Source organism: Durio zibethinus, chromosome 17 (genome assembly GCF_047325235.1).
Source record: "Durio zibethinus cultivar Kanyao isolate XHJ-2024 chromosome 17, ASM4732523v1, whole genome shotgun sequence".
Lineage (NCBI taxonomy): Eukaryota > Viridiplantae > Streptophyta > Magnoliopsida > Malvales > Malvaceae > Durio > Durio zibethinus.
The window spans coordinates 12,389,399-12,412,731 of record NC_143178.1 but is presented as its reverse complement, the minus strand read 5'-3'; the positions used below and the strand labels follow the sequence as shown (position 1 = coordinate 12,412,731).

Genomic DNA, 23,333 nt, shown 5'->3' with positions numbered 1-23,333 from the left:
GTGCTTTTTTTTTTGTCCAGAGTCATTGAGAACTTATTCATGAAAGGGATGGACAAGAAAAAAAGAGCGATTTCTTAATGAAAGGGGATTTAAAGTTTGTTTTTCGACCAAGTATGACTGGCAAACACTAGAAAAAAGTTTGAATTTTTAAACAACCATCTAGCGAAAATGGCAAATCGTGGAAGCTGCAAGTTTTGGGTTGCAACATCCTTCAAAATTTTGCTGCTGGAGAGTACTTCGTGAACTATTTGCAAGAGGCACGATCTTCTTCCTCGAACAATTTCCCGCAAGATCTTCGCCTTAAAATAATGTTTACTATGACTCGGTTATCCCACCCCAACCATCAGCTTCCCACAACAGATTGATATCTACAGTTATTACTCCCTTGCCTACCATCACTGTACACAGATTGAAAATTTCAGTTCTCGTATCTTTCTTCAGTTCACATTATCACCTGGAAGCCCCCCCCCCCCCCCCCCCCCCTCTCAACACAAAATGAGGCAAAACATTTGTTACATCTTCCGTTTTTTTTTCTTTTTACAAACAAATGCACAACATAAAAAAATGGCTGCATGGCTGATGCTCGAAAAGGGTAAAAAAAAAAAAAAAAACAGAAAGGAAAATGTGCAAAAAGAATCAGATCATCCCAAATTGGAGTATACGTTGTGTAATCTTCAATCATGTATACTTATACTTTGTCCCAAACAGTTGAGGACCTGCCCTGCCAACTGCTGGCAATTCAATAAAGCCAGGAGTCACTTCTGTCTTGAGCTTTCTCTCTTTACATGCTAGGCCTTCTGCAAAACTTCATGGCTGACCCTTCTCACGGGCACTACTTAAAGATGCAGTTGATCTAGGCACCTGTGCACTTGTTACAGGCTTTTGCAGTGGCTTCAAAGCAGCCATAATTTCTGCAAATGTCGGCCTCAGTTTTGGATCTCTACAATTTTAAAAAACAATGGTCAGTTATTCTACGTCAGCCTTAACACACATTCAGATGCATCTACAACTACATCCTATAGATTGCAATGACCATGATACTATAGAGTTCATCTCCAAGCTCCACCATTTATCAAAGTTCAATATTTAAAATAACAGGAAACCAGGACCATCAATGTATGGTAAACTAAATTATGCTACCCATGGAATGAAGAATGTGGCTGCAAGGGAATAGAATCTTCCACATAACTTCTACATAGTTAAAAAGCATAATTGTCCGTGTAATGCAAAATCAAAAGTTTAAGTATACTAACAATAAAATGAGGGAAAGAAAATTCAAACTAACAAGTAAAAAGGTCAGGTTAAGAGAACTAAGGTGCCAAGATTTGTGCGGAGAACAAATGGAACATATAATAGATTAAAGGTGTGTTTGGTGCACAACATTATGATAAGATATGCTAAGATGACATTATGAATAAGATTATATTAAAAAATATCATCCTATCTTGTGTTTGATGTATGCAAGGATTATGATAAGATAATTTATTTGTCAAAATTATTCTTTCTCAAAGTTTATACAATTTAAATTATTAATGGTATAATAAAATATGTAAGTTCAATCCCATAAGTTACAAAATAATCTTTTCCACTTTGGGAAGATTGAATTATCCTATGCTAAGAGGATGATTAATCCTCTTTACAATCCTATCCCTTTCTTTAGATACAAACCAAACATGATAGAGTATGATTATCATCCTATCCAAACCTATCATATCCATCATCCTATGCACCAAACATGACCTAAGCCCATTAGTCCCCCATTTTGTGGGGATGTTTTAGAATTAGCTCAACTCATGAGCTTTTAAAAGATTGGCCTGTTATACCAGCCAGATCGTCAACTGCACATGCACCAAGACAATCAATTAATCAACTTCTAAAGTAAGTTCATTTTCAAACAAAAAGATTAGCAAAAGCATACAAATTCATAGTCAAATTGACTTGATTTTTTATAGTGTCATTTTCATAGTTTAGGATTCTTTCAGATACATAGAGGATTAGATGCAATCATCTGAAGTCACAACATGAAAAGGCTTGAATAGACAGCAGAACAAATTCGAATTAACCATGTACATTAAAGGTTCAAATTTAGGTCAGGTCTTCAGGGAACTGCATATGTAGGCAAGTCCGCAATAAAGCTGGTTTAGAAAGAATCCAATTCAAGTTGCATAAATAGCTTCAATAAAATATTTACGTAAATCTTTGATAAAATATATACTAGGTCACAGATTTTTTTTTTTTTTTTTTTAAGAACATGATAAAAATCAATGCAAAAGCAGTTAAGACAATCTCTGACAGTAGACATAAAAATGGGTCTGAAGTAAGAAATCTTGATTCCGTTGCGATAAGGTTCAGTGGACAGAGGCATTGAGTCCATCCAAAGTTTACTCTGACACTTTTGTGAATCTAAACTAATATAAAAGGAGAGTCTAATTTGGTCTCGACTAAGTATGTAGCAACAAACTAAATTTTGGAATTAGTCAAACAAGACAATAAGAGGTTATATCTGTTTGGACATATTAGTCATTTCATATTTGAATTATATTTGTATCCTCAACTCTCATTTCTCATACTTAGAAAAAAAATTAAATTGTGCAGTTCCGAATAACCTTTAATTTTCTCTCTCTTTTCTCTCTTTTACTCCTATTTAACTATATATTCCCATACACACGAAAATGTGTATGCAAAACAGCAGAGAACATAACGCTTCTTCAAATCAGTTGTCACTGAGCCCAACCTATTTCATGGTCAGGATATTCTCCAGACTCCCTTCACCAATACAGCTAATTAACTACGAAACAGCGTGAGATACTTTCTTTAAAAATGCCTCTGAAAATTCAGTCCCTCAAGTATTCTTCATAGAAGGTAAGAATGACTCTTTAACTTTTTCAAACTTCTTACAATAAAAAGGGTAGTTAGATTATTAATTTGCACTTCACTTGAACGAAAAACATTCTCTGAATTTCAAGTTAATACATACATGGCACATACATACATGCATACACTCTTCTAGTTGTAGCATAGCTTGCAATTAAGGTGTCATGAATGGTTTAAACACATACATGGTACATACACAGGCATATGTGACAAAGGTCTTAAACAGCCTTTCAAGATTTAAAAAGTAAAACCAAGGTCCACGAGACTGAAAATAACTATGAAGCTAAAATCAGAGAAAGGTTAACTAGATTATTGAAAGTGTTTCAAATAAAGCATTGGTCAGCCCAAAGAAAAGGTTGAGCAAAAAAGCAACAGAAAATAGTTTAAAGCAACAATGATTAAAAATATACACCATGAATCAAAACATGAGCATCTGCAGCAGTCTCCTTTTAAGCCACAGATTGAGAATTAGAAGTATAGCTATTATGGCTACATAAGTAGTATGCCAAATCTAGTTCAAGATAACTCAATCGATATAGTGCAACTGCGTGCGCATGAGCTTATTGGGATTCGGCTCTATTAAATCACAATATTTAATCCAAGACCAAAAAATAAAGGCAATGGCCAAAAATATACTCACGTCTGCCAACACCCTCTAATAATTTCTGCAATGGCAGGATCCATGTCATCTGGAATGTCAAGACGACGGTGCTGAAATCCTACTGCACCAACAACTTGCATTGGATTCATTCCTCCCCAGGGTTGTTGCAATGTAGAGAGCTCCCATAAGATAACTCCAAAGCTATAAACATCAGACCTGCAAATTGATCATATTTTATATGGCCATTAAATGATTCTAGGATGATGACAGAAACAGTAATGCAAAATAACAGAGTGGGAAAGGGAAAAGCCTACTTCTCATCTGAAGGTTCATTTCGTAGTACTTCTGGAGCCATCCACTCAGCCTGGAGAAGAGCAATATATGGACTTGGTTAAATTCAAAGCTATATCATGCATGGTACAATTAGTTGAGCATTGGCAAACAATTAAAAAACATGAGTGCAGAGCATGGTTGATGACATAAAATTATAATTTATCCTAGATATCTAACAGACAGATCCAATTGTAATGTAAAAAATAAAACAGGAATGAATCTATGCTACCGATATTATAATAGTTGCAACATTGCACCAAGATATCCTTTAGGACTACACATAAATGGAAGTACGAGTGTATTGGACCCTGACATCACCTATAAAAAATTTTATGCCACCACAGAAAAGCCTTACTCAGCATTGATCATTCCACTGGACAATTGAAGGCATGGGCTTCAACTGGATGTGCAATTTTAAAATTATTGAATTCTGTTGTTATTTTTTCATTTTTCATCTAAATGATCTATTTATGTTTAGCTTTATAGTTTATTTAGTACAACATTACAAGCAAGTTGGGAATCTAAGCTATGTGAGTATCTCAAAATGTGGCCTATTAAGGGGAATCCCTCTCCCCTCCTCCCCCTTTTTAATTTTTTCACAGAATTTTGAAGGATAATGTAAATAAACATAAAGAAACACAAGAAATGAGTTTCCAAATTCTTTAAATAGTTTGCATTTAAGGATAAAATTTATCATAAGCAAAACTATTTATTCACTTTTCTTTCTTTCCCCTCAAACTGATTTCTTTTTGACATTTTCTATGCACCAAACATAGCATTTTTTTCATCCAAAAATATATCATCTTAACACACACCAGTTGGCACCCCCTAATATCTTTCCTCTTTCAGCCTAGCATTTATGCATATGCTATTACCAACATCTTTCCTCTTTCATTGTAGGATAAGGTGTCAACTACATAAATAATTACCCTTAAACATGAATAAACCCTGCATGCTGCAGTTCAGGAGGATTTTCTCATTGGCAACAAGAACTTCCACTACTACTACTCTTCACACCCTGTTACTACTCCAAGCATCCAACCATGGTAATTAAGGCTTCATCTGAATTCCACTGAACCCACAGTAAGGTGCAATTGAACCACTTTTTGGTTCAATCTCTCCATTCCAATGCATTTGGGAAACAATGGTGCATTGCAGTTGGGGCTTGTCAACTGCACTATACCCATGATTTTGGACTACACTGGATTCTTGACCATAGCGTCTCTACCATTCCTTTTTTTGTTCCTAAATACCTTCAACCTAAAACCTTTTATTTCCTTTTTTTTTTTTATTTTGTATGTATATTTAAATTAGTTTATTTTTTCTTATATTTTATATTTCATATGTTTAAACTTATTATTAAATAATGTTTATAATTGTTCTAACTTATTATTAAATAATGTTTATAATTGTTCTAAGTATTATTTTTTTGAAATATTAAATATTTCAAAGCATTTTTATAATTTTTAATATGTAAAATTCTAATTATTATTCTAATATAAAATAATGCGTCAAAATTTTTATTAAATAAAATTTTCAATATTTTAAATGTCAAATAACATTAAAATATACATAAAAATACTTTATTTATACACTTTTAGATTAAAAGAAACATTAGTCATTTTTTATACGAGCAAATGCTTTATTATCTTTTAAGAAACAATTATAATTTTGATATAAAAATGATCATATAAATAATTACAAAATGTAAATAATTGAATATTATTTTGTTAAGTTTCAATTTGTGTAAATAAATTATTATCATTTTTTTTTTTGAAAAAATTCATTTGATATGTTAATATCATTTTTATTAATTTTCAATTATTTATTAATAAAATTATCAATTAATAGAAATAATTTTAGTAATTTTTAATTATTTATTAATTTCATAAATTTCAAATAATATAAAATTTTTATTATATACAAATTTTAATCTAATATCCTTAATTGTTATTTTCTCTTCTTACTACATTTCACCTCATCATCATCGTTGCATTCACATCAAAACATATTTCACCATCACAATACCCATCCTGTTATTATAGTGACTAATCTTCCCACCACCACTGTTTTCAAATAGACCGTAAATATCTAAAATATTTTCAAAATGTGCAATTTTCATGACCCTTGATAAGTTCTTTTTCTTTTTTCCATTTTAAACAAATGTCAATAGATATATTTGCATATCGACAAAAATATATAAATATATTTTTTGTAAAAGTATCAAATGATCTAACATGCTTTCCATAATATTGAAGATATATCAAGGATATTAGAATACATAAATGAAATTCGCAATTTTCATTCTTTGTTGAAAACATGATTCTTTCAATGACCTATGTTGCTTACTTGTGCTAAAAGGACATCCAGATGATTCAACCAATTGCATAAAGCTCACATTAGCAATAGACTTAAGTAATTCCTTCTACCATGTATCCCCATCTACAACCACAAATGATTCGATTGTTGGTCCTAGTATTACAAGTCAATTCATACGGCAATTATTTTTTACTACATGAATTTATAATATCATGTTTGAATCAAAGATATTAAAACAAGGCAAATAACATATCAACCTATTATCAATTAATAACAAAAAAGATAGGAAAATCTAACTTGTTGGAATCTGATTACCTTTTAGGATGTTAAAAACCAATAGATTCAATTTAAACCATATAGAAAAGAATTACAAGCAAACTCTAACTATGTATTACACAATATTGGTCCCAAGCCTGGATAAAGTGAGGGTTGCGATACGACGACTACTAATGTAAAACATAGTCAAACCATAATGAGAGAGCCAAATAAGAATTTTCGTTGGGTCATCGCCTCCCAACAACTTGCTACATCAAAGCCTGGGTGTAGTGTTAAATGCACAAGGGTGTGGTATCAAATAGGCAGAGGTTCTCATGTTTTAATGAACGGATACGAGTAAAAAAGCTAATCCATAGGGGTAAGTTACACTTAGCTACTTGGACTATGGGATTGTTAATTAGTAAGCTAATAGAGACAAAAATGGTCATAACTAGGAGAAAAATTAATATTATATGTCTACAAGAACTAAATGGGTAGGGGAAAATGAGATAGAAACATGAGGCTCTAAGCTTTGGTGCACATGCAAAGATAGAAGGAGAATGAAGTGAAGATAATTGTAGACAAGAATTTGATATAGTTGATGTTAAAACAAAGGAAAATAGAATTTTACATGTTAAACTCATATTAAGAGAGGAAACTAGTAATATCATTAGTGCTTACACCTTACAAATAGGTTTGGATCAAGAGAGTAAGCAAAAATTTTGGGAAGATTTAGACGAGGTAGTGCAAGCCATACCAAACAAAGAAAAGTTATTTATTGGAGAAGACATTAATGATCACATAGGCAAGGATTGTAGTAACTTTGAAAGGGACATAAGATATGGCTTTGGAGAAAGAAACGATATGGGGATAACATTCTAAAGTTTGCTAGTGCATTTGATCTAACTATATTAAACATGTGTTTTAGGAAAAGAGAATCACATTTGGTGACCTTTAGGAGTGGATCAAACGCCAGTCAAATTGAATTCTTTTTCACAAGAAAAGAGTATAAAAGTAGCAATAAGGATTGCAAAGTTATACCGAGTAAAAGTGTAACAACATAACATAGAATACTAGTGATAGATATATTTCACCTTCGAGGATCAAAGAGGATACGTCAGAGTCAACAACCACATATTAAGTAGTGAAATTTGAAAGGGATGAAATGTTAGCTTTTAAGGATAGACTGGTAAAAAAGGTTCATTGGAAGCTTTATGAGAATGTAGAAGTAATGTGAGAAAAATTTTCTATCAGAATTCAAAGGGTACTAAAGAGACACTTGGCAAATATAGGGGTAATACATTATTGGGAAAGGAATCTTGATGGGGGAATAAGGATGTAAAAATGACAGTTAAAGCTAAGCAGGAGTGTTATAGGAATTTAAGGAGCAATAGGAAGGAGGTGAGTTATCTAAAGTATAGGACAACAAAAAAAGAAGCCAAAAAGGTTATTCAAGATTTAAAAACTAGGATCAATGAGGAATTATGTAGAAAACTAGAGATGAGATGGAAAAAAATTTGCTCAAAATTGCTAAGATGAAGGATAAGAAGAGTAGGGATCTTAATGGTGTAAGATATATCAAAGGTGGTGACAAAAGAATTTTAGGGAAGGATGAGCAGATTAAGAAATTACTCTTTAATTGCAATTTTGAGCATGATATAGATGAGCTTAATATACCTTCTAAGGATATAAGTAATGTGTTTAAACGTAATATTAAAATGTATGAGGTTAGAAAAGCTTTACAAATGACGAAAGCAAACAAAGCTATAGGACCAGGTGGAATCTGCTTGGGTGAAATAGGAATAGCATGGTTGATAGATCTTTTCAAAAAAATTTGATGAACTCAAAAGATGCCAAAAAAATTGAGGAAGGGTACCTTAGTGCCTTTATAAAAGAATAAAGATGATATACAAAATTGTTCAAATTATCAAAGAATAAAACTTATAAGTCATAGAAACTTTGGAAGAGAGTAATTAAATGTAGGTTGCGACATGAGGTCACTATTTCTAAAAACCAAGGGTTTATGCTAGGATGCTACATCAAAAACAATTCACCTATTAAGACTGTTGTTGGAGGGTTTTTGGACGAGAAAATGGTATTTATCGACTTAGAGAAAGCATACGATAGAGTTGCTAAAAAAGTGCTTGAATGGGCCTTAATGAAGAAAGGAGATCCTTTAAAATATATTAACATAGTAAAAGATATGAATGGAGGAGTTGTAAGGAATGTGAGGACATTTGGTGACTTGATTGATAGCTTTCCCATTACCTCAAAATTGCATCAAGGCTTAGCACTAAATTCATTTCTTTTTGCATTAGTTATGGCCAAGCTCACTGGACATATCCAAGATAAGGTGTCATGCTGTTATTTGTCGATGATATAGTCTTAGTTGCTAAAATTAGTGATGATATTAATGCAAAATTAGAATTATGGAGCCATACGCTGAAGTCTCAAGACTTTAAATTGAGTAGACCTAAGATTGAATATATGGAATGTAAGTTTAGTAGTCATAGAGAGGCAAGTGCTAGTGTGATTAAGTTGGACGATGAGGTAGTACCAAAGAATAGTCATTTTCAATATTTGGGATCAATTATTCAGAACGAAGCTGAGATAGAAAAAGATGTAAATTATAAGATTCAAGCAAGACAAGTGAGGTGGCAAAGTACATCGGGTGTGTTGTGTTATTGCAACATACCTTTAAAGTTAAAAGCAAAGTTGTATAACTATAAAGCCTGCATTCTTATATGGGACTGAGCGTTGCCTCGTTAAGAAACCACATGAGAAGAAAATGAGCATAATTGAGATGAGGATGCTTAGATAGATGTGTGATAAAACTAGAAGAGACAAAATAAGAAATGAAGAGATTCAAAGAAAATTAGGGGTAGTCTAAATTGAAGAAAACATAAGAGATGACCATTTGAGATAATTTGGACACATGAAATGTTGGTCTTTCTGTGCACCAATTAGTAGAAATAAGCTTCTGGATTTGGGAGATACCAAAACTTCTAGAGATAGACCATTAAAGACGTGGATACAAGCAACATGAAATAATATGAGTTAAAGTAACTGAAAAGGTTATTTTTGACATAAATGAGTGACATAAAAAGATTCAAAACTACGACCTAATGTGATTTTTTTTTTTTGGTGTATCATGTTTCATAATAGAAGAATTAATTTTTTTATCTATATCAATGTCACTGAAAATTACTCCAAACCATATATTACGCTTATATATATCATATTTATCATATTATACTTTTAAAATATAAATGAATATATACAGTAATTTCAATCAAGATTTTCAACTTTTTATTTGAATTTCCACCCTTTTCTCAAATTAATATCATTATTTGTGTATCCATCAATTGTGACATTTAAATCTTTGCTTCCAAATACTACTTATGCCCGCCTACTAGTATTTTAAACTTCCTAGTTCCTTCCTTTACTACTTAATCTCCAATACCTTCCTCTTCCCTCGCCATACCATCATATTTTGGTGCATCAAGATTGCCCCATCTGCATTTTTTCCTCCAGTAGTTCTTCCTATATACTCAAGGGCAATGCTAGCTCATCTGTCCTCTTAAAGAACCCTCAATATGATCTTTCTTAAATTAATGTATTTCATTGAGAAAAAAAAAAATTCATAATATGTTCTTTTAGCAATTTGTTCAACCAAACCTACCCTCAATTTGTGGCCTTAACTTTACCATCCTACATTCTATTTCAGCAATACATCCACCTTACCAACCTAGCATACAGACAACAATGTATCTAATTCACTTTCATTGACATGCCACACTAGTCAAACCCAACATTCCCCAAAATTAGCATTGCATAATTGTCAAGAGGAGAAGCAAGAAACAAGAGAGTGAGGGTATGAAACAGAAAATAAATCAAATGACACTAAACTGTACCGCATGTTTGCAACTAAAAGGAAATGATGGTTCATTACATATGCGAATGAATTTTGCAATAAAATCCATTCATAAATGAATTATCAAGTTTGGAATTACAATAAAGTATTTGTAAAATTCTGAACGAATAAAACTATGGATTTCAAACAAATTCCATAATTTTTTTACGAAATTCATTTATTCCAAACATGCTACAAGGATTTCGGTACAAGTGTTCGATATCGAATATCCAAATATATATATATATATATGAAATAATTTATATAAATAAGATTTCTTTTTATGTTTTCTTTTTATCAGAAAACAAAAGAAGATGTTTATCTTTTAAGATCTTTTCTTTAAATTTTATAGTATGAGCATTAATTTTAAATGGTTTTGTTCCATAAAAAAATATTATACTTTTAATGATCTTAACTCAAATCCATTTAATTATGTAGCTAAGAAAGAGCCCAAGATATCTCAAACTCAAACATGATACATTTTTTTTTTTTGATCAAACTAAGACACAAATCTATATAAACCCAAGTTGTTATTTAAAAAAAGCCTTGCATTGAGCCTAATCTCCCCTCTTGCTCTGTTTCTGTGTCACTACTATTCTTAGCTGTGGAACACAGTCACAGAAATTCCTCCCACCCTCCCATTTCTCTCCTCTTCTTCTTTTTTATCTTCTCCTTCTCATTATTCTTCTTTCCATCACAACAGCAGCTAGGAAAGGGAAAAAGAACGCATCCATATGTTCAAAGCAGTGTCAGACACGTATATCATACCAGTTCAGGCATCAAGTCGTGTCAACACTGTTATAGTGACCTTAAATGTTGAGTTATATAACAGAGGCTATAACTCTTAAAGTAGGTAGGATCAGCTATATGTAACAGAAAATAAATGAAAAATATAAAGTAGTTAAAGAAAAAATCAAGGATAAAACAAGCTGTTTGTCATTACCGTCCCTGCAGTTGACCTTGATGAAAGATACGTGCTGTGCTTCATTCGTGATAAACCGAAATCACAAACCTATGTCGAAGTTTCATGCCAGGCTAAGTTATTTATAAAAGAAATTTCTAATGGGATCAGCAGTAGTAAACAAGAGAAAAGAGGCAACCTTTACAACCCAATTTTTATCGACTAAAAGATTTGGGGACTTCAAATCCCGGTGTACTATCACTGGAGTGCAATTGTGCAAATAATTCATTCCGCGAGCCTGAAAGTTCAAGCATTCAAAAGAGAAAGATTACCCAGAAAAGCCATCAAATGAACTTTAAGCAAACCAAATAAAATACAAGCCAAGTACAACATAATCATTTGGAACAAAAGAATTTGGCTCAATAGTTGGTGTATGCAACTACCAGCTGAAAGAGCTGAGTATATAAATCCCCTATGATATATATATATAAAAGCTCAAATGTGGGTAAAACATTTTATTGATGAAAACAGAGTTTTAATTTTATATTAACGTTAAAAGCAATAAACTCTATGTTAATATGATATATTTTGAAAATATGAGAACTTTACATGTTAATACGAACTTCAATTAATATATCTTTTATTAGTTTAAATTATTTGTACAATATTCAATTTTATATGCAACATATAATTATAATTTAAAATTAAAAAAAATACAATTCTGTGTTTAATATATGATAATTATTTTAAAAATAAATTAAAAAAATATTTGTGTGCAACTTAGGTGACATCAAATACTAGAAATAATGAAATGACAGAATCATACAGCATCAAGAGCCATCCTCAAACGCCTCCGCTCATCTAATTGATTGTTTGGCCGGTGAATTAACCTATACAAACTACCTCTGTGAAAAGCAAGATGCAAAAATACTTAGACAGAAGAACATATATAACAAAGTGAATAAATGAATTGCTAAGCACTTGGTAACTAGGATATCAGAAAGAATATATAAAAAAGTCAAAAACAAAAGGAATAAGAATAAAAGAGGCAACAATGCCATAAGCAAGTTCAGAACCCAGAACTATGCCTTGAGCAGCAGTTTATTTATCCATTTGGGCAGAATTTCAGTAACTCTTCCAAATTGTTTTTTTTTTTTTTTTTGCAGTAACTCTTCCAAAGTGTTTTTTTTTTTTTTTTGGCAACCTACACCCTCTGATTAAGGTAAATTCAGCTTTCTGCCCTCTTTGTTTTTTTAGTCACAATTCAATGGCTGATAAATACTGGCAGATGACACAATGATGTGGATTTATGAATACCTAATTTTTACTAAGCTGCTCAGCAAAAAACTAATTGTTATTATCTATGTTAGAAAGTCACCACAAGAAGCCTTCAAAAATATTGCATTGTCGTATATCATGAAACAGCAAAATGAGACTGTTTCTTCAAACTGCAAACAGAGTTCCAACAAATTTATGAAAAGCAATAGAGTGATAACATACCTAGGAAGAAATTCTGTTACAATTGAAAGGTTCAAAGGACGGGTTACAGCTCCCATGAAAAGAACGACATTGGGATGTCTGAGTTTTTTCATGATTCGGACCTACAAATTAGTATTTAAAAACTGTAATTTACAAGGGAAGTAGTTTGGACAAGCAAATGGAGGGGACAATGGAGAAAATGCAATGTGACATAGGGGAAATGCTTACTTCAAAGAACTGTGATAGTGTCAAACGAAATCATTTAGAAAGGAAAGGCTATTAATGAGATTCAAACAGACCACTGCTATGCACTCACATAAATGGGAAAACAAATGCTTTAGTTTCTCAATGAAACAGACTAACTTTTGGGGTTTCCAAGGGCGGTTCAACCAGTCCGGTATGGAACTTGATCTTGGAAAACCACGACCATTCACTAAGCCTAATTATTTTATAGTTTTCCTAAAAGAAATGGATTAATATTCAAGAATAAGTATAACAGATTTCTTCTACAATACACAGTAAAATTTTGTAACTATTTATTGGTGCCAAGCTGCTGGATTATTTGTCCATGCTTTAGCAGGCTTTTTTTATCTTATAGCCTGCTCAATACATCTAAAAGGGATGTCCAGAGCCCATCCAAACACAAAGAGAGCTAATGAACCGGGAAGGCTGATTGGCCCATGGACAACACTAGCCATAATGACCACCAGAGAAGTACAGATAGACACAAAGTGGGGGCGACATTGACTAAGTTTTAGGTGTCTAAGATGCTTCATAGTTAATTATATGGTAATTAGTAACTTGGTCAAAACATCTCCAATGACATGAACAATGCACCCATTTAGGCTTTGGCAAAAGGTAATTGCATGTATACAATAGCAACAGGAGAGATACGGAAGCCTTGTACCTCAGTTTTGAATTCTTCAAGTGATTCCCCAAAGATATCTTGATCCAGGAACTTTTTCACAGCAACTTCCTATGAAATTGAAGTGTGAGAAAATGGTCAAATGTTCTCCTTCAAAGAACAGGAACATAATATGGCAAAGTTTACCAAATACGACTTAGGTAACAAAAAATTTCCATCCAAAAAGTTGGAAAGTGAAAACTCATGTTACAACATTGATTAACAACCAAATTCATTGTGTACAAACAAGTCAATTTGTGTGCATGAAACAAATATGGCATGCATCATCCAGCCCCAAGAATGCGGCCCAGTTACATAGGATAGAAAAGGAACAAACAGCAAATATCCTAGTTGTAGTAGCTTACCCAAAAGTTTAATTTAGATAACCCTATAAATGAAACAGAAACAGGAGTCAAAGTTCATATGAAAACCAGTGATTTCTGGCAGTGCTTTAAAAGATCGAACCTAAAACCAATTGGAATCAGTAAAGAGGCTAAGCCAAACTATAAAAAGATGAGGGATAACAAAGTTAACAACCCCTTCAAGTTGGAACCCAACACTACAACTATAAGGAAACGGCCATGGCATATGCATAACAAATTAGAACAAACAACTCTGGCTTTAATATCATGTTAAGCTATCAACCAAAAACAAATTAGCAACATGCAGAAAAGCCAACCTCAATACAAGCCCAGGACAAACTCTAAACCAATGTGAGATAACACACTTAACAAGTGCTAAACAGACTCAACATGCAATGCTCAATTGGAATAAATCCAATGATAATTTTCTTTGTTTGAGTTCTGTTAACATCATCCAAATAAGGTAGGGGATGGATCAAGACAAATTGACTCGACTTAGAATATCCCTCCATACATAATCTTTGTTACCATGAAATATCATTATATTCCAATCAGGCAGCTATCAACTTGACAATGCTAATCGAGGCCCCATTGTCTTCCTTGAATTGTCCTCATTGTCTTCAAGCCACTTTTTTCAGTAATGTATCTCATAATCCTTTAAGTCACATTAGCAGCTAATATTTTGTATCTTATAATCATTTCCACCACCCAAACAGGTTATTACAAGTCACCCAAGTTGACTTGCCAGCTAGTAAGCACGATAGAAAATCATAGTTTAAGTGACAATAGAAAATTATTAATGCTTCTCAATGACAGGGAAAATGTAAATTGTTTAGACCCAGAGAAGACATTAGACATAAAAGACTAAGCATAAGAAAACTCACAGTCCCATGCCATTCTCCACGATAAACCTCACCATATGATCCTGCAACAAAAAGGATGCGCCAAAATAATGATAATGGATCAAATTAATTGAAAACAACCTGGAATAAAACTATCTACCCAAGACAAAGTTTGAAATATGTAGCTAAAGAACAGGTTGATACCAAGTCCAATGCGCTCACCCAAGGTGATTTCCTCCCACGGTATCTCACAGTCCGCAACATCATCAAGGGCAGCATCAGACTTCAAACTATCATTACCAGCTGATCTATCTGATATTGTCTCACCTTCAGAATTTACCCCCAAGGCATCACGCTCCCTTTCACCGCTACCTTGTGGCTCACAGCCAGCTGACTCAGCATCTCTATCACTACGCTCATTATGCTTAGTCACAGCTGCATTAGTTGCCATCGCAGCAGCAGCAGCAGCAGTAGCAGTAGCAGCAGCTGCTACAGGAAGTTCAACAATTGAATCTGCACACAACTTTGTTACAGCAACTACCATTGAAGATGCAACAACAGCAGCGGCAGCGGCAGCTGCTGCTGCAACTGGAACATTTCTGGCATATTGAATAGGAGCCGCTTCAGATTGTGATGACAAAGGTGGTCCAACGACTTCCCTTGTATCAAAGGGATAAGTGACCCTTAGGCCTTCCACAGGTTTAAGATGCTCAGGTTGGTTATGAGGAGAGCTTGCTTTAGCATATACTTTGCGATGGGGCAGAGGAGGCAAGCAATGAGAAGGCCCAAAATCATCTTGATTCTTACTTTCACAAGGTCCAGTGCCCTGTCTATTTTCATCCTTAGTTTCAGCTGGCAACCTGACTTCAATAGTTGATGCATCTAACTGCTCAGAATAAATCTCAGTAAATAAGTTAGAGGGAGCAACAACGCCACTCTCAAGTAACACATCATGAAGTTTTTGAGCTAATTGTGGATTCTCCTTGGCAGCGTCAATCATGTATTGTGAGACATCTTTCACCTTCATCCTACGCATAACCGGGGAGCTAATGCCTTCTGTCCAGGAAGGAGATCTCGCATGTGCATAAGGATAATTAGGTCTGATTGGAAGTTCTTGCACTAGTGCCGTCTCCATGTTGGAAGGGGTTTTAAAGTCATCCATGGGTTCCTTGGATTGCTCCCCACTTCTAGTTGCCCCAGATAAATCTACAAAAGCATTAAAATCACCTCTTTCATCACATTGGTTTCCTCCGGCAGCAAAATTTTTGAACCTAGATCGCTTCTCCAGTGTCCCACATTCTGAATTGTCTTCAAATGAACTCCCAACCCCACTACTAGAAGAGGCCATATGGGATGAATCAATGTCTCTAGACAAAGGACTGGTAGAAAAGAAAGAATCATCATATTCCACGTGAGATCCAGCTGCATCAGAAGGAATAAGTGTGCCAGGATCTGCCATCAGGTCAACAATGTATTCCCTGAAAAAACCATAGACCACTTTTGATCAATAGTTAAACCTATGTCAATAATTTTCAAACCTAAAAGCACTACTAGCCTACAACAAATCTTGTCAAGCAATTTGTGAAAGCAAAATGCAAAAACAGCACTGCAAATCCTAAAACAAAAATATAGATGAAAAATGATTAGGTTTGTATAGAAGGTAGCACAGAATAGAATTAAATAAAAGGAATCAAACAAAATAGAAGTCAATTCTTGCATACTTAACAGATAAAATATATTCTACTGCCAAGCAAATGGAACCTAAATAATTTAAATGACTTATTTGTAAGGGAAAAAGTAAACATGTACACAACAATAGAAATTACCTTCCATCATCAATCTTTACAAAGTTTATTGCCACGTCATCAGAACCTGCATATTGTTGCCCCTTCACCAACCGGCAAGGAATGTCAGCACTATCAGCCAAAACCTATGCAACCACAAAGAAACAATCATGACTGACAGAGGAGAATTGCTTGATGATCATCACGTTCAAACTATAGAATCAAACTGCTAAAAAAAGTTCTCCCTATAACTAAAGGCAACTGTCAAGAAAAATGCCAAAGTGTATGAGAGGTAGGTACACATCGTACATGAGCTAAAATAAATAAGCAAAATAAATGAGACAGAAGTTTTACATGTGGGAAAAAAAGAAACAATGAAGATCATCAAACCACAAATAGTTAAAGCAGTACATAAGAAAGAATGACATCTCAGAGGGTCATTTTGACATCATTAATTATTGTTGCTTCACCTTGAAATTTTATTCCTTTTGCTCCATGTTGGATATGGTCTTAGATAGGGCACAATGGTGGAATAATCCAAATAGCCAACACCACCTGGTGACAGGGACGGATCTAGGATTTATATTAAGTAGGGCCAAATTATTAGGAAATATTTATTTACAAACTAATGTAACTTAAAATGATTTTCATTAAAATATATAATCTCAAATACTTCTAGAAATATAAAATAATAAAAATATTTATAAAAAAATTATAAAATATAAAAATATATTTTATATAAAAATTAGACCTGAAAAATCACATTTACTTGTCTTAATTGTGTCACATTTAGAAAGAATATTAATCTTTTTATAGGCAAACATAAACATGACAATTGAATAGATAGATTAAAGATTTAAACACGTACACAAATATATTTATTAAACGGATTATATAATACTACATGATTAACAAGTTTATCGAACAAGTTGAATTAAACATGACACGACATGACATGACCTATTTTGTAACTCATTTAAAAACTCATTCTAAAAAAATCAATTAGTGTAATGAAGAGATAAATTTTATATTTATACTTTGAATCATTAATTTATTCAATTATTTTGTTTTATTTTGTTAATACATTCATATACATTTCAATATTATAAAAGATCCATACTTTAAGTTCTTTTTTTTTTAAAAAAACATTTAGTGGGGTAAAAAAACAAAAAATTAAAAATTTTGAGTTTATTTCTAATAATCCTATTAGTTATTTTGAAATTTTAGTGGGGTAAAATATAAGAATCCTTTAAATTTTGGGTCTTTTACTAATAGAAATACTCAAATTTCAAGATTTTAGTGGGGGCAATCCGTCTATGCCTGGCGGGAAAGGCTTTGTTCATTGTTTTTTGCAGTTGTTGCTCCTAAATATTGCTTGCATTGATTAAGAACTTAAGATGAATCCAACCTTTTCCAAAGCAACATATTTTTTCCCTCAACTTTCTAGCAACTCTTCTCCATTCCTAAAACCATTCAATGCCGCTAGATAATGAACAAGTGAGCATACCAGATTTTTGTGATGTATGATGACCTGAGATATCTTAGCATATTAACAATAACACAGATGATAAGACAAATGCTTGTGAATCATTAGAAGAGAAATACACAAATTGCTCAAGCAGGCCAACTCTATTATAATATTGCATAACCATGGCTACAAATTGTACCAATAACAGAAAACCAAAGTTAGTTGTACTAGAAATATCAAATAAACTATCAACTATACTGAACTAATTATTAATTCCAACAACATGGGATTGGCTGTATGGAACCTCCCTGTTTTCACTGTTCTTGTAAATCTTGAGAAATCCAGTTGTCAAGCAACAAAACCTAAATCAAAAGAAAAAAAAATGAACAACTAAGGAAAGTACCTTGAATAACAATGCTCGATGACGAGCCAACCCAATTGTTAAAGAACCAAGTGGCAAAACAATGCTGCCAAGGGTAGCTTTTAAACTGTAACTAAGACTTCGCCATGCTCGCGACATATTGTCAGGATCCACAACTGGTCCACCCATATATTCAGAAACTAAAACTGCAAGCTTTTGCACTAGATTTCTGCTTACAAAAGCCAAAGATTCTGATCTTAACTTTGCAGTAATCTGTAGTGCTTTTCGTTCAAGTTTCAACAAATTTGCATCAAAAGCCCTATTGACCAAAACCACTTCCCAAGAGACATTGTCTGACACTGACGTCCCTTGCAGATCAAGCAGTGAAGGCATTCTTTCTGAAGTGGATTGGATTAGAATTCCATACACGTCATAAAAGCCATCAAGGATCTTGTCATCGTAATTTAGAGAATTATATTTCTGTGAAGCACGGACAAATCTATGATATGAGCTGGGTTAGCAAGGAATAAACATAGAGCAAATAAACCTCAAAAAGATTACTTAGCAATGGGAAAGAATTATGCAAATAAGAAACAAATATTCGAAAAGACCGAAAAGACACATTAGCAATGTTAGGCACAACTTTACCCAGAATGACCAAACCCAAAACTACACAATCCCAAACGACTTGAACTTAAATAAAGTAAAATATTACTTTTTATAATTATTAGTTTAATTAAAAATAATAAAAATAATACAAACTCTTAGTTTATTAATACATAATAGCTTTAAGTTACCCTCTAAAATGGCATCTCTTTATAGCATTTCATATAGCTTTGGATATTATCCTTTTTAATTATGACTAGAAAAAATTAAAAAAATTCCTGTTATTATAATTGAATAAAATTTCTACATTTGTGCATCACAATAAAAAGTTCCTTTTTCATTTTTCATTTGTTTTTTTTTTTTTCACTTTCACAAAATAATAGTCACAATCATAATAGAAAAAATAATAACTTTAAAAACAAAAAGTAATACATAAACAAGAAAAATAATTGACAATAATTCAACAAAGCTAATTGTGACACCTATTTCAAACATTTTATTGTATTTCACTAGGTATTAGACATTGATGGTTATAAAGAAATAATGACTCAAAATGCAAGAGGAAAGACACTTAATTACAAAATTCTTCTTCATGTCACCAAAAAAAAGTTATTATTACATATAACTTTAAGTTCATATAATAATGTTTACCTCTAAAAGTAGCTAAAGAGATAACTAAATCTTATTTATATTCAAATTTTCAAATAGTTTTTTATTTGTAACTCTAAATAAAATACTAAATATTTTAAAAACTAATTAACACCATTTCTAACTTTTGAAGTTATATTTTACCTTGTAAGTTGTAAATTATAACCACAGTCATAGTGAATGACTAATAATATATAGAGCAATGAATATCAAAAATCAAAATTGGAGGTATGCCACAAGTTCACAAAAATATGACTTGGAATAATTTAACCTCGGTTGATAAAATCTGACTTGATTTGAATGATCTGTCCAAATCTAATTCAATTTGACTCAAAATCAACAACTTGAAAGCAGACACAAATAACTTGAGTGTCAAATGCAAAATACCTATTGCAAGATTACCCAAATCTAAAACAACTCCAAACCAAAATGTCCTGAATTTCATTCAACTCACCCAATTGTCACCTCTACTCAAACCTAGTAACTTTTAAGATAATGAACTACTTCCTTCATGATAATTAATTTTTGGAAAGAAAGCAGATCAGGAACAATCACAAAATAAGCAAGTTCATTAATTTAATGTAAACCATAAACCACATTATTCCAGTGAAAGCCATCAAAGCTTATGTGTTTTTCTCAATGAATAGAAAGAATCCAGGGGCATATGATTTTGATATATACAATGGCCATTCAACTAAGAAACTGCAAGGATAAACTTCTATTTTAGAAATATCGTAGGCTATAAGTTGAAAATACAATAGAACATTTAATGGGACAATTTTCAGTTGCTAACAAAGTTAGCTGATAGATGAAAAATAACTGGATGAAGTTACTTCCTTAAGACTTAAAGGAATAGAATGTCAGACTATGATTCAAATAAACATTAGGGCTAAATCTAACAGGGAGAAATTCAAGTCCAATAAGATCAATGACAGAAAAGAAATAAGATCAATAATAAAAAAACCCTCCTAGAGAGTGGCATCTTTACAAAGACTAAGAATCGAAGATTATGAAACTAGGTGCCCCTTGAATTTTGCCAGTATATAACTAGTCTAAATGTCAGCTTTCTACCAACATTTTACCATCCCCGCCAAAAGTTCCTCAATCCTCATCAGTAATTCCAGCCAAAATACTGCTTTTGAACTGGAAGAATGATAAATGGAAAGCAGAATTAATAGGGAATCTGGAAACTTTGTTTAAGCGCTGAGGATGCTACTAATCTTCATAGTTTGATGCTTTTACAAAATAAAGGTAGAATGACAATTGAAAAGGATTACAACGACCACAAGGGCAAGAGAGACCCCTTCTTAGAACATTATTGGATTTGGTTTTGAAAGCCTTTCCCCCATTCAAGATAAATTACCTCATGCCAATGTTAGTTTTATATGCTAAACCTTTCCAATTCATGAAACAAAGTATACACGCAGTTCACGATGAAACAGAGAAAAAGAAAAAAGATAATTGACCCCATTCATGCAATGTTTTTTCTGCAAAACAGTAGGCTAAAGCTCAACCTATAGTACATAGTCTGGATAAATTTCTAAAATCACAACCAAGAAAAGAATTGTTGAAAATCAAGCATTAAATTAAAAGCTTCCAAATAAGACTTTAGTAAGTACTAAGAAGGAGAAGAACAAAATTGCTAAATGGATTAACCAGGAGAATGAAGAGAGACACATACCCAATATCTATATGCAACAACTTCAGCTGGAGTATACTCCGGAGAACAAGAGCCTAAACTAATTTGCTTAACAACCTCAATCTGAGCTGCCTCAGGATCCTCCCTGGCACTCAATTCCAGAGCCAATTGTATCTGATACTCCTCTTCTATATCAGGATCCCTTGAGTTACTAGACCCTGAATCACGCCTTACCGCATCCAAAGCAGCCTCTAAACCACTAGTACTAACTGAATCAATAGGTTCCATAGTTTCCTCCCTTTTCACATTAGAAGAGGATGGCGGACTAGGACTTTTTCTATTAGCAACTGAATTTAACCAATTGGAAAGAACAGAAAATGGTTTATTATTCTCAGAATTATGATTAGACCTTGACTGCAAAGGCCTATCATTGGATGATGACACATCACTGCACTTGTTGTTGCCTCTTGATGAAGTTGACCCTTCTACATCCTCCGATTGATTAGACATCATATGGAGTTTCTTGAGAAGGTTCTTCATATTATTTTCACCAAGCTATAGCATCCAATGCTAAAGAAATAAAAATCTGGCCATAAACATCTCCATTGTCTTGGACCAAGCATGAAATCTCAGTTCAAACTAATCCAAAAACAAAATATAAACTGAAGAAAAAAAAAGAAACTTTTTACCTAATTACCTTCCACCTGTCAAGCTACCACTAAGATCAACCCATCAAATCCAAAAGCCAAAACAACCATAATTTCAAATCAAAACCCAGTAAAGTTTGTCAAATATCAAAAGGACCTAGATGCTTCAATTCAAAGAAAACACCCTCCTTTCCTCGTACGAAGAAATCCACAAGAAAAACAGAGTTCAACATACCAAGAAACCATACTTTCTTTCACCTTCAACAGCCAAGCAAAACAACAAAAATTCAATACCCAGATTAAGAAAAAAAAGGGATCTTTCTTTTGGATATAGATATTAGAGAAGAAAGCACAGACAAGGTATTAGCTTGGAAATATAAATCAATATATATTATATAGTATATTAAAAAGAAGTTAAGGTAAACACTAGAGAGAGGGCAGAGAGAGAAGCAGCAAAGACCAACAAGTGGGATAATAGGACCTCCCAAGAAAACAACAAAGCATGACCCACTTGAGTTATAGAGCCAACAAGGATTTTCCAGGTCCCAAAAACAAAGTTGAGTTTTTGGTGGCAAAAACCTCTCTTTCTCTCACTTAAATAGTCCAAAACTCCTCAATGTCTCCTTTCTCTTTCTAAACGTTTCACTGTCTCTCTCTATATTCTTGGAGTCCCCAAACTCTGCTTACAACTGGGAGGTGGTGGGATGAGTTGGAAATTTGTGGTGAACTGCACAGTAAATGGAATATATATTGAATGAGCAATTTGAAACACAGAACATGAAAAGGAAAATACTACACTTTCTTTCTTTATTGCTTTTTTTAAGATTTTGTTTTCTTTAACAGAAAGAATGAAAAGAGATGAATTATGAAAATTTTGATAATTTAATAATTAAGATTTATTAATAATTTAATTATTTTACATCTTCATTTCTTTATCTTATCAACCAAAGAAAGGTTTGGGTTTTGGCTATTTCTATATCGATTTGTTTTTGTCAGCTTTTGATTAATACTAAGCTTAATGACAAAAGCCGTTTTAACTGCTACATGTAAGAAACTGTTATTCTTTAGAGCACTGCTTTCTTTCACTACGAAGTCTTCTGTTTTTGGTTGTTTTTAGATATCTAAGTTCTTCAACTCCCACTTTTTTTCGTCTTTTACTGCTTAAATTAGAGAAACTCTTACAATAGAGAGGAAGAAAACCTGTGCACGCTCACGTGCATATCTTTAGAATCAAACTTTGTTGCTTAAAATCCACATGTAGATATTTAACTTTGGAATATATATCATGATGTATTTCTTGTCCAAGTTGAGATAAAAAGCATGTCAAATTTGTTATAAAACAAAATATTAATTAAGTATATAAGTACAGGAGAAATAAGGGAGAGCAAAGGTAGCAA

General features: G+C 32.8%; 1 protein-coding gene across 11 annotated transcripts; it reads right to left on the bottom strand.

Moving 5' to 3' along the window:
• Positions 1-51: 51 nt before the first annotated feature.
• On the bottom strand, positions 52-22,610 carry LOC111282046 (putative serine/threonine-protein kinase SIS8). 11 transcript variants are annotated; one of them, XM_022869988.2, is made up of 14 exons: positions 21,987-22,422; positions 21,332-21,898; positions 18,439-18,876; positions 16,610-16,713; positions 14,988-16,261; positions 14,826-14,866; positions 13,583-13,651; positions 12,697-12,797; positions 12,023-12,101; positions 11,396-11,494; positions 11,239-11,307; positions 3,790-3,839; positions 3,515-3,691; positions 52-940 (listed from the first exon to the last, which is right to left on the bottom strand). In XM_022869988.2, exons 2-14 carry the CDS (start codon positions 21,827-21,829, stop codon positions 808-810), a joined length of 3,132 nt encoding a protein of 1,043 aa, XP_022725723.2. In that variant the 5' UTR covers positions 21,830-21,898; positions 21,987-22,422; the 3' UTR covers positions 52-807. The 11 variants fall into 11 exon arrangements, with proteins under 11 accessions (XP_022725723.2, XP_022725731.2, XP_089602598.1 ...); XM_022869996.2 differs by having other exon boundaries at positions 21,332-21,859; positions 21,979-22,194; XM_089746472.1 differs by having other exon boundaries at positions 21,332-21,859; positions 21,987-22,194.
• Between the last annotated feature and the right edge of the window lie 723 nt (positions 22,611-23,333).

What these genes read in the sequence shown, in the direction of transcription:
- LOC111282046 (XM_089746471.1), bottom strand. Translation starts at nt 21,829, where the DNA reads ATGAAGAACCTTCTCAAGAAACTCCATATGATGTCTAATCAATCGGAG. An exon ending in TTGAAGAATTCAAAACTGAG is followed by an intron (nt 12,798 to 13,582) that starts GTACAAGGCTTC and finishes ACTAATTTGTAG; the next exon opens with GTCCGAATCATGAAAAAACT. An exon ending in CAAGGTCAACTGCAGGGACG is followed by an intron (nt 3,840 to 11,238) that starts GTAATGACAAAC and finishes GCTCTTCTCCAG; the next exon opens with GCTGAGTGGATGGCTCCAGA.